Genomic DNA, 12548 nt, shown 5'->3' with positions numbered 1-12548 from the left:
CACCAGGGAAGCCCCAATAGTATCTTAAGTAGAAAAGTAAATTTTAAAATGTTTTAAATGATCCCATCTTAGAAATTCACTGGACAGAGACTAGCTGTGAGGAACAAAAAGTGAAAGTACTGTTGTATGGCTCTCCAACTAGTGTCTCTAACACATCAGATTCCTCCAATATTAAAATCAAGGCAAGTGTGATGAAACAGTCCAAGAACCAAAGAATCTGAAAATCTTCCAAAGTTAATTGTTGTAACTATATACAGTGTGACCTGAATGGAAATATGGTACAGGTACTCCTTTCAAAAGGAGAGGTAGGGCTTCCGTGGTGGCACAGTGGTTGAGAGTCCACCTGCCGATGCAGGGGACACGGGTTCGTGCCCCGGTCCGGGAAGATCCCACATGTCGTGGAGCAGCTGGGCCCGTGAGCTGTGGCCGCTGGGCCTGCACGTCCGAAGCCTGTGCTCCACAGCGGGGGAGGCCACTACAGTGAGAGGCCCGCATACCGCAAAAAAAAAAAAAAAAGGAGAGGTAAAATATGATAATAACAGTAAAAAGATTAAAGCAAATTAGAAAAAATGAATAAATAATTAATTACAATTCTGAAAAACTGCTTTTTTTTTTTAACAGAAGAGACATTAAGTTTCAAATTTTGTCCTACAGTGCTGCCTCTCACTAAGAAAGTGCCCCCTCAAAAGTAGTTCCAGATGCCCAGTATTCTTTCTGATCACTTCAAACTGGAACAACACATCATCATTTTTAAAAACAGGATGCATCAACAGAGCTGCACTTCACAATGTGTGCTCCTTTTAGTGGACACACACAGCCCTGTGTGTAAGTGCTCCAAGCCACTAGGCCAATAGAGTTCATCTTCTTGGAGCATCAACTTTAGTCAAGAGATACATATGGAAGAAATTTTTACTTATGAAAGCATTACTTAATATGCCTAATAAAGATATGAATGTTTAAGATAAAATGTAAAAATTCCAAGAAATTTCTCACACCACACCTCTTAAGAAACATCTTTGGGGAAGGGGAAGGAGGTATTAAATGGACAATCTGAGAAGCACTGGAACAGGAAAAAGAATACTGGTTTGGAAACTAAAAGACCTGGATCTTACAGAATTAAAAACAGAAAAAAAGAAAGCAAAAAGTGCTGGACCAATGGTAAGAAAACAGGAGAGACTGATTAATGAGGCAGCAAACTTTAACTTGCATGGATGCAGGCTAAGAGGACAGCAAATCCATAAGCCTCTAACCACATGCAGGGCGCATTCTGGAAATGTAAGGGACATTTTTAACTACCACAATTGTGGGGAGGACTCACTGGACCTTTAGTGATTAAAAGCCAGGTATATTAGATATCCTGCAATTCATGGACTAGCCAGACTCAACAAAAAATTATTACTTCAAGACTTTCAAATGTCCCAATGCACGGTTATACAGGTTAAAAATTCTTGAACTAAAAGTTAACTGCTTTAAACATTAACTATTTTTCACACAGTTTTAATAGACATCGAATCTCTAGGAATACAACTAACATGTAAATTGAAGGAAAGCTGTACTTTGGCTGAAAATTTTACCTACGGTTATTAATGATTCCTGAAAGAAAAAAAAATTACAGCATAATGGCAATTCCAGTTGCCCCACTTGATTTGCCAAAACTAAATCCCTGTGCATGTGTAGTTTTCATACAAATATGTAACTAAGATTGAAGATTGCTTTAACAGTCTTAGAACCAAGTGTCACTACACTTGCAATTATCAGATACACAAAGAATGAGGATGTCAGAGAATTTCATTAATAATTTTGTTGTTAAAATGTTTCATGTTTTTCTGGAATGTCATCCTTATTTTGGTAGGACACAAAAGACAATTTATGTTGTGAAAATTACACACTGACATTGTTTATTTTGGCAAAAGTCTGCTGCACAAATTCTCTATGGCTTCATATATTAATGTTTCTTTTCCTAATTCATCCTTTGCCTATTTGTTTCACATGTGATAATGTTTAAAAATAATGTTTTGTAATACTAAGTAACTACACCATCCCACATAATTACATAAAGAATCATTGTGAGACTATGTTATAAATAAGGCCAGCTCACGTGCAACAGTATCTTACTTCTTTTTTTTCCCAGTCAGTAGTCTGAAATTAAAGTTATTTCTCTCTCTCTCTCATCATATTTAAGTAAGTGTGGCCTGTTATTCTGTATCCTAGCACTAGTTTTTATTTCAATGTCCACTAACAATGCTGCTATGCTGTTTATCTTACATTTTCTTGTACTTCTGATACAGAATGTGTTTTGATCTTTTTACTCTTAAATCCAAACTTACTCATTAAAAGTAGATGCAAAATCTGAATACCATACTGTTTTGTTTTTTAAATATTTATTTATTTATTTTTGGCTGCGTCAGGTCTTGTGGCAAGCGGAATCTTTCCTTGTGGTGCACAGGCTTCTCTCTAGTTGTGGCACGTGGGTTCAGTAGTTATGGCGTGCGGGCTTAGTTGCCCCATGGCATGTGGGATCTTAGCTCCCCGACCAGGAATCAAACCCACGTCCCCTGCACTGAAAGGTGGATTCTTAACCACTGGACCACCAGAGAAGTCTCCTATACTGCGTTTTTTAGTATAATAGTGCATGCATGTTTGAAATATATATTGCTTTATAATAAACTACTTTCCCATTATTTCTTTTACGGTTAAAACATTATTTATATTTATTTTTGAGTGTAGAAAGGTCATGCTATTTATGAATTTCATTTTGGAATAGTTATCTACAGAATACAAAAGTCTATTAGAGTTAAGAGTCACACTGTAAACCAAGTAAAGATTTCATCAAAGACTTGATGTCTCTTCAAAAGACCAAGAACAGCCAAGGTGAAACTTTTAAGGAAGGTTTCCATAACAGCAAGGATGATGTGAAGCTTCAGGAAATGACATGGTAATTAGTATCAAGATGCAGGGAGGGAACTATAAACAATGATTGACACTAACAGTAATAAGCATTAACAAAATTTCCTGGAAAACAATGGCATCGCTGAAGAGGAAAGCCATAGATATTTATTAATAACGACATAGTACTTAAAAAAAAAAGTGGCTGCTTTTGCAAAGTTACACCTGTCAGGGCAGGAAGTGTGACACTTGGTTATAGAGAAGTAAAAGAAATGCTGAAGAAGGAGAAATTACTGAAGGAATAGCTTTCCCTCCCCCATGATTTACCAAAGGCTTTCAAAGGCAGTCAAAAAATGAGCCAGGAAAATTTTAGAAAGATAACTGATTTTGAACTCCATTTAAAGGTCCCTGAAATCTATGAAATGGTGATTCTAGTCAAAAGTTCAATGGGCTCAGGACTTCCCTGGTGGCCCAGTGGTTGAGAATCCGTCTGCCCATGCAGGGTACACGGGTTCAATCCCTGGTCCAGGAAGATCCCACATGCCGCGGAGCAACTAAGTCTGTGCACCACAACTACTGAGCTTGCGCTCTAGAGCCCGCGAGCCACAACTACTGAGCCTGCATGCTGCAACTACTGAAGCCTGTGCACCTAGAGCCTGTGCTCCAAAACAAGAGAAGCCACCGCAATGAGAAGCCTGCGCACCTCAACAAAGAGTAGCCCCCGCTCACCGCAACTCGAGAAAGCCCGCGCACAGCAACAAAGACCCAACACAGCCAAAAAAAATAATAATAAAATAAAATAAACAGCTGTAAAAAAAAATTCAATAGGCTCAGATCTTGAGGTCTAGTCAATCCAGTCTGTTCCATGCTCCCTCCGACAGAAATAAAACTCAAAAGTAATCTTTCATGTTAAATTTGGGGTTTTCATAATAAATATTAGTAAAAACACACTTGAACATTGCACCCTTTAGTTTCATGATGAATTCTGCCACTTTTATGGTTGAAATGGGTTTCCTTGTTTTAACACATGAAATCTTCAAGAAATAAATACCTTCTGACCATGTGACTGACTGAAATACCTTCTGAGAGTATTTGTGACTACTGTCCAAAAAACAGTTAGGGCCTAAGTTCACAATTACCTATAGTTTGTTTTTTTTTTTTACTCTTTCCATTTACATCATTTCACTCTTTACCTATGACCTAAAAGTCTTTAAAGTCTGTCATCAGCAGTCATTTTCAAAAAAATTCACTTACGACTGCTGACTTAAGTGAGGCCTGAGGATTAATCATGGATTAAATGAACTAAACTGGGTAGATATGTAAGCATGTCTAGGATTGAGAGAAAAACCACAGAAATAAATGTTCAAAGACTTCATTTATAAAAGAGAAAAAGGAAAATAATACAGGCATATAAAATGGTGTTCTTCAGAAAATGAGTGCATATGTATATGAGAAACAACTCTAGATAATAAGAGGGAACAGCTATTAAAAGTTTAAAAAAAGATTTCCTAAAAATAAACCTCAATCACAAATTTAAGAGTATTTTAAGCCAAACACGCTAAGACTGAGAAAATTAAGAGCTAGATCACAACTGGACAAACCCTTGTTAACAGGGAAAAATGACACTTTGCAGTCAAGCCTGAAATCACTATTAATCAAAAGGGACAGATGATTATACTGTACTCTGTAAAGGTTCAGAATTAAATACAAAATGTACCAAAATTAGAGATCTGGAAGAGTCAGGATGTGTGTACAAGAAGCCATAAACAGCCAGAGATTTATAGTCTTATTATGTCTAAACATTACTAAAAAATAACATAAACCAAAGACCGTGCATTTGAATAATTTGTACTATAACACAGTCAATCACTGAAACTGATGCTCCTTTAACTGGGAGTGTGTGTGCTCTGGGATGTGGGTGCCCCCTGGAATATGCAAAGCTCCTCCTTTTGAAGCATTCATTTTAGTTGAAGAATTAAAACATATGTGGATATACTATGAAGAATGCCAAATGTGCATGACAAAGTATTAGATTTCAAACAAAAATCTCTTGTTTTCTTTGGCCAGTATGGTGATGTTAGCTGTTAGAGATATGGTGGTGGGAAATTCTTAAGTGCAGCTTCAGATATAGCTTAAAGAGAGCAATAAATTGTTTTAGGAGTCAAAATACATAAAAATGAGCACATTAAAATGTGTATTTGCTTGCTTATCTCAAGTAACCCAACATTTCTCTATTATGATCAAACCCCTAAGAGTCCCCAAAAGTGCTCCCCAAAAGTACTTTAAATGGAAATACTTACTTAGGAAACCAATTTAATCCCAGGTGCTCTGTCTTGGAATATAATATTCTTTCCACCATGTCATAAAGTGGTCTCCAAGGTAACTCCAAGTCATCTCTTGAAAGAAGTTCCTTTTTCCTAATTAAAGAAAGAGTAAATACATGTGTGTATGCTTGCTCAGGGTGTGCATACTACACATACTACACTGGGAGAACAGTTGTTAAATGCTGCTGTCATCACAGTGGGTTTTGCTTTTCCCCATCCTCAGCCACTCACTGGCAAAACATGGTAGGAGGAAGAACAGTGCACCAGGACTTTTGCTGCTGTCCAAACCTCAAGGGGCACCAGGTAAAAAGAGGCATTAAAATTTGTGCCACCATTATTGTAGATGAGTTTCATACTTTCCCACACTATCTATGGAGTACTTAAGTGTTTCCCGAATTGTGCTGGGTGCCTGGGATAAGCAAAAGAATAAATGATCCCTGTCTTCACAAGGATCTTACAGTCTACATAAGGGAAGGTAATTAGTATAAATGAAACAAATAGACAACATATAGTTCAGTATATGCTAGAGAAGAGAAGACTTCATGGAGAAAAAGGAATCTTAATTAAAAGGTTAATTAACACATGGGGTTTAAACTTATGATAAAGTTTTCTGCAATCTTTTTCCAAAATGGTAATTTGGGACTTGGTCTTCTTACCAAAGAACACTTAGCTCTCCTCATTCCCTAAAACCTTGAAGAAAAAAAAAAAAAACCTTAGCAGAAATCACAGGACATTGACTTACTTTAACAAGTTGATTAAGAGACGTGCAAATCCCTGCATCATGCTGATTTCCAGTTTTGGAATTGATACCAGCTCATATAATAATTTGATAAAAAGAACATGATCTTCTTTGCTAAATTTTCTCCCATAAAGTCGAATATATCTGCAAGAGAAAAATCGATACAGCCTTTAAAGATAGATATCGTGATACATTCATGTTCATTGCAGCATTATTCACATAGCCAAAGTGTGGAAGTAACATAAATGTCCACCAACAGACAAATGGATAAAGAAAATGTTTTATATATATATATATATATACACACACACACACACACACACACACACACACACACACACACACACATATATACACAATGGAATATTATTCAGCCTTTAAGAAGAAAGCTGTCATATGCTAAAACACAGATGGACCTTGAGGACATTATGCTAAGTGAAATAAGACAATCAAAAAAAGTCAAATCCTGCATGATTCCACTTATATGCAGTATCTAAAGTAATCAAACTCAAACTCATAGAAACAGAATGGTGGTTGCCAGGGGTTGGGAAGGCAGACAGGGAGCTACTGTACAACGGGTATAGGGTTTCAGTCATACAAGATGAAAAATTCTAGAGATCTGTTGTATAACAATGTACACACAGTTAACAATACCATACTGTACACTTAAAAATTGTTAAGAGGGTAAATTTAAGAGTTTGCCACAATAAAAAAAAATATGTATTGTTACACTTTAATTTCAAAAGTCTTTGATGTCAAACATTTTATCACACTGCACACTCATCACTGTGCAGGAAAGACTTACTCTGTATTTTAATTAAGAGATTACCAAATAAGTACTTTATTGACAAAAAACTTATAATTCAGTTATAATAACTGAATTCACATCAACGTTTAATGACCAATTATAACACTGCTCTTTTCTTTTTGCATGGTTTTAACTGGCCTTTGGACACGGTAACCTGAAAAGAATCCCTCTGCACCCTTTCCTTTATTAAGCAAGTGCTCATTCAGAATAACAATCTACCTAATGACTTGCTGAAACTACTTAAAAACATCATATCACAACATTATAAAACAGGACAAAAGAGTACAGACATAGAAGTTTACTGTTTTAACCACAAGAATCTTTGATGAACGCTTACTGAGAATCCTGAAACAATACAGCGTTACCTAACTTGTACTATTTGTTTCTAGGCATTAACTCATAACTATAATAAAATTATGTTGCTACCAAAAAAGCACAGTATTTTATCTCAGAATTATATGTTTTCAATTTTTTAACTTTAGGGACTCAATGTAAACAAAAGCGTCAACTATAAGCAATTTAAGGAAAAGGTGTCCCAAAAAGCAAGAATGACTAAGCATGGCATAGTTAAGGATTCAGAAGTAACTAAAACTTAAGGAACAAAAACTTACTTAGAACAAATTACTGGATACTTAAAATCATAAACTCCTTTGAGGAGTTTGAGGAAGACCATTTTATAGACAAATACATAATTCAACAGAAGACACAGCATTAACATTCCTTATATGATCTTTAGCACTTCCCCAACAACTAAGATCAAATTAAACTTGCGTTTAACTTCTAAAATTAGAATACCTGTTTTTCTTTTTCCAGAAACTCCTCAATATTCTTGGTCCAATAAGAGCACTCTTTTTTTAATTTTCTCAGGCTGCTGCATATTTATTCAGCTCTTGTCTGTCTGAACTTTCAAGGTATAATCCCATGATTTCACCTTAGTACTAGGCGATCAAACAGTATTGGGGCGGGGGTGGGGGCGGTGAGGGGAGACAGCAATGAGACCTGAGATATTGTTTTGCCTCTGTCAGTAATTACGGTGAAAGTTTCTTAACCACCTAGGCCTGATAAAGGAAATGGGCTAATGAAGACAATACATAGAGACCCTAAGCCCAGGGCTGCCAGAGATACTTCAGGCTGCTGAATGAACATGGTACAGACTCCTGAAGCCTCCCTCAATTGCACTCTAAATTTAGGAGTAAAAGCTAAAATCATTTAAACGCTACTTTCAAGTGAAAACAAACCATATCCCCTAAGAAACAGCACATATTTTAAAGATAAAACAGAAGAGTCCAATGAAACATTTCTTGTTCCCAGTGGCTACCTCAGGCCTTGACAGGGTACAAGTGCCCCTGCGGTTATGCACTTACTCTCCCTTGTGGCTAAAAGACTTCTGTGGAAAAATTGAAGAAACACTGCTCTAAGCAACTGAAATAATTTACCTACAAGTCTTTTTACTATAGTATAAATTGTGTAAACATTAGGGACATAAAATTCATAGAGTCCAAAATTTAATACTATGAAAAGAAGAGACAAACCCAGGGATTCTTAGAGGAGCTAGAACTGCTGACAAAACTAGAGATTTTAGGGGGATTACTCAGAAACCTATTTGCCCTGTCAACAGCAAATAGTTCTTGCCAAGCAGAAAGTGATTCCTGCCTCAGCATTTCTCAAAACACAGACCAAGGGCTTCCCTGGTGGCGCAGTGGTTGAGAGTTCGCCTGCTGATGCAGGGGACATGGGTTCGTGCCCCGGTCCGGGAAGATCCCACATGCTGCAGAGCAGCTAGGCCTGTGAGCCATGGCCGCTGAGCCTGCGCGTCCGCAACAGGAGAGGCCACAACAGTGAGAGGCCCGCGTACCGCAAAAAAAAAAAAAAAAAAAAAAAAAAAGGCCAAGACTTCTTCTGAAGAACACAAAAAGTACTAAAAGAAGAAAATTAATAACTGGTCTTCATTAAAATCAGGAACTTCTATTCACAATAAAACACCACTGAAAATAAAAAAGCCCAGTCAGATATTTGGAATACATATCACCATCTGACAAAGTACTCCCCCAAACTACTTAAGAACTCCTTCAAATCAATAATAAACACAACCAAATAAACAATGGGCAAAAGACTCAGGAAGGCACTTCTCAAAAGACAACATCCACATGACTGATAAGCATATGAAAAGATACTCAACATCATTGTTCATCACTAAAATCAAATTAAAACCACAATAGGGGACGGGAACCAAGATGGCGGAGTAGAAGGACGTGCCCTCACTCCCTCTTGTGAGAACACCAGAATCACAACTAGCTGCTGGACAATCATCAACACCAAAACTCACCAAAAAAGATACCCCATATCCAAAGACAAGGGAGCAGCCACAATGAGATGGTAGGAGGGGCACAATCACAGTAAAATCAAGTCCCATAACTGCTGGGTGGGTGACTCACAGACTGGAGAACACTTATACCACAGAAGTCCAGCCACTGGAGTGAAGGTTCTGAGCCCCACGTCAGGCTTCACAACCTGGGGGTCCAGCAATGGGAGGAGGAATTCCTAGAGAATCAGACTTTGAAGGCTAGTGGGATTTGATTGCAGGACTTCGACAGGACTGGGGGAAACAGAGACTCCACTCTTGGAGGACACACACAAAGTAGTGTGCGCAAAAGGACCCAGGAGAAGGAAAAGTGACCCCAGGGGAGACTGAAGCAGACCTACCTGATAGTGTTAGAGGGTCACCTGCAGAAGCAGGGGGTGGCTGTGGCTCACCATGGGGACAAGGACACTGGTGGCAGAAGTTCTGGGAAGTACTCCTTGGCACGAGCCCTCCCAGAGTCTGTCATTAGCCCCACCAAAGAGCCCAGGAAGGCTCCAGTGTTGGGTTCCCTCAGGCCAAACAACCAACAGGGAGGGAACCCAGCCCCACCCATCAGCAGTCAAGCGGATTAAAGTTTTACTGAGCTCTGCCCACCAGAGCAACAGTCAGCTCTACCCACCACCAGTCCCTCCCATCAGGAAACTTACACAAGCCACATAGATAGCCTCCACACAGATCCACAGATCTGTGGATCTCCACACAGATCCACACGGATCCACCAGAGGGCAGACAGCAGTAGCAAGAAGAACTAGAGTCCTGCAGCCTGTGGAACAGAAACCACATTCACAGAAAGATAGACAAGATGAAAAGGCAGAGGGCTATGTACCAGATGAAGGAACAAGATAAAACCCCAGAAAAACAACTAAATGAAGTGGAGATAGGCAACCTTCCAGAAAAACAATTTAGAATAATGATAGTGAAGACGATCCAGGACCCTCGGAAAAAGAGTGGAGGCAAAGATGGAGAAGATGCAAGAAACATTTAACAAAGACCTAGAAGAATTAAAGAAGAAACAAACAGAGATGAACAATACAATAACTGAAATGAAAACTACACTAGAAGGAATCAATAGCAGAATAACTGAGGCAGAAGAACAGATAAGTGACCTGGAAGACAGAATGGTGGAATTCACTGCTGTGGAACAGAATAAAAAATAAAGAATGAAAAGAAATGAAGACAGCCTAAGAGACCTCTGGGACAACATTAAATGCAAGAACATTGGTATTATAGGGGTCCCAGAAGGAAAAGAGAGAGCGAAAGGACCAGAGAAAATATTTGAAGAGATTATAGTCGAAAACTTTACTAGCATGGGAAAGGAAACAGCCACCAAAGTCCAGGAAGCGCAGACATTCCCAACAGGATAAACCCAAGGAGAAACACGCCAAGACACATAGTGATCAAATTGGCAAAAATTAAAGACAAAGAAAAATTACTGAAAGCAGCAATGGAAAAATGACAAATAACATACAAGGGAACTCCCATAAGGTTAACAGATGATTTCTCAGCAGACACACTACAAGCCAGGAGGGAGTGGATTGATATACTTCAAGTGATGAAAGGGAAGAACCTACAACCAAGATTACTCTACCTGGCAAGGACCTCATTCAGATTCGATGGAGAAATCAAGAGCGCTACAGAGAAGCAAAAGGTAAGAGAATTCAGCGCCACCAAACCAGCTCTACAACAAATGCTAAAGGAACTTCTCTAAGTGAGAAACACAAGAGAAGAAAAGGACTTACAAAAACAAACCCAAAACGATTAAGAAAATGGTAATAGGAACATACATACCGATAATTACCTTAAACGTGAATGGATTAAATGCTCCAACCAAAAGACACAGGCTCGCTGAATGGATACAAAAGCAAGACCGATATATATGCTGTCTACAAGAGACCCACTTCAGACCTAGGGACACATACAGACTGAAAGTGAGGGGATGGAAAAAGATATTCCATGCAAATGGAAATCAAAAGAGTAGCAATACTCATATCAGATAAAGTAGACTTTAAAATAAAGAATGTTACAACAGACAAGGAAGGACACTACATAATGATCAAGGGATCAATCCAAAAAGAAGATATAACAATTATAAATATATATGCACCCAACACAGGAGCACCTCAATACATAAGACAACTGCTAACAGCTATAAAAGAGGAAATCGACAGTAACACAATAATAGTGGGGGATTTTAACACCTCACTTACACTAATGGACAGATCATCCAAAATGAAAATAAAGAAAGAAACAGAAGCTTTAAATGACACAATAGACCAGATAGATTTAATTGATATTTATAGGACATTCCACCCAAAAACAGCAGATTACACTTTCTTCTCAAGTGCGCATGGAACATTCTCCAGGATAGATCACATCATGGGTCACAAACCAAGCCTCAGTAAAGTTAAGAAAACTGAAACCATGTCAAGCATCTTTTCTGTCCACAATGCTATGAGATTAGAAATCAATTACAGGGGAAAAAACGTAAAAAGCAACAAACACATGGAGGCTAAACAATACGTTACTAAATAACCAAGAGATCACTGAAGAAATCAAAAAATACCTAGAGAAAAATGACAATGAATACATGATGATCCAAAACCTATCGGATGCAGCAAAAGCAGTTCTAAGAGGGAAGTTTATAGCTATACAAGCCTACCTCAAGAAACAAGAAACATCTCAAATAAACAATCTAACCTTACACCTAAAGGAACCAGAGAAAGAAGAACAAACAAAACCCAAAGTAAGCAGAAGGAAAGAAATCATAAAGATCAGAGCAGAAATAAATGAAATAGAAACAAAGAAAACAATAGCAAATATCAATAAAACTAAAAGCTGGTTCTTTGAGAAGATAAACAAAATTGATAAACCATTAGCCATACTCATCAAGAAAATAGGGAGAGGACTCAAATCCATAAAATTAGAAATGAAAAAGGAGAAGTTACAACAGACACTGCAGAAATACAAAGCATCCTAAGAGACTACTACAAGCAACTCTATGCCAATAAAATGGACAACCTAGAAGAAATGGACAAACTCTTAGAAAGGTATAACCTTCCAAGACTGAACCAGAAAGTAATAGAAAATATGAACAGACCAATCACAAGTAATGAAATTGAAACTGTGATTAAAAATCTTCCAATGAACAAAAGTCCAGGACCAGATTGCTTCACAGGTGAATTCTATCAAACTTTTAGAGAAGAGCTAACACCATCCTTCTCAAACTCTTCCAAAAAACTGCAGAGGAAGGAACACTCCCAAACTCATTCTCTGAGGCCACCATCACCCTGATACCAAAACCAGACAAAGATCCTACAAAAAAAGAAAATTACAGACCAATATCACTGATGAATATAGATGTAAAAATCCTCAACAAAATACTAGCAAACAGAATCCAACAACACATGAAAAGGATCATACACCATGATC

General features: G+C 37.9%; 1 protein-coding gene across 1 annotated transcript in view; it reads right to left on the bottom strand.

Annotated features, from left to right (window-relative positions):
• PSME4 (proteasome activator subunit 4) overlaps positions 1 to 12548 on the bottom strand; it is a 101161-nt gene that overhangs the window by 67081 nt on the left and 21532 nt on the right. The window contains exons 2-3 of the mRNA XM_060026616.1: positions 5953 to 6093; positions 5187 to 5303 (exon numbers count right to left, since the gene is read on the bottom strand). Of these exons, the coding sequence (XP_059882599.1) occupies positions 5187 to 5303; positions 5953 to 6093 (258 nt within the window). The remainder of the gene's footprint in view (positions 1 to 5186; positions 5304 to 5952; positions 6094 to 12548) is intronic.

This window comes from Delphinus delphis, chromosome 12, assembly GCF_949987515.2.
Source record: "Delphinus delphis chromosome 12, mDelDel1.2, whole genome shotgun sequence".
Classification (NCBI taxonomy): Eukaryota; Metazoa; Chordata; class Mammalia; order Artiodactyla; family Delphinidae; genus Delphinus; species Delphinus delphis.
The sequence above is the reverse complement of the archived record's forward strand: the minus strand, read 5'-3'. Positions and strand labels throughout refer to the sequence as shown.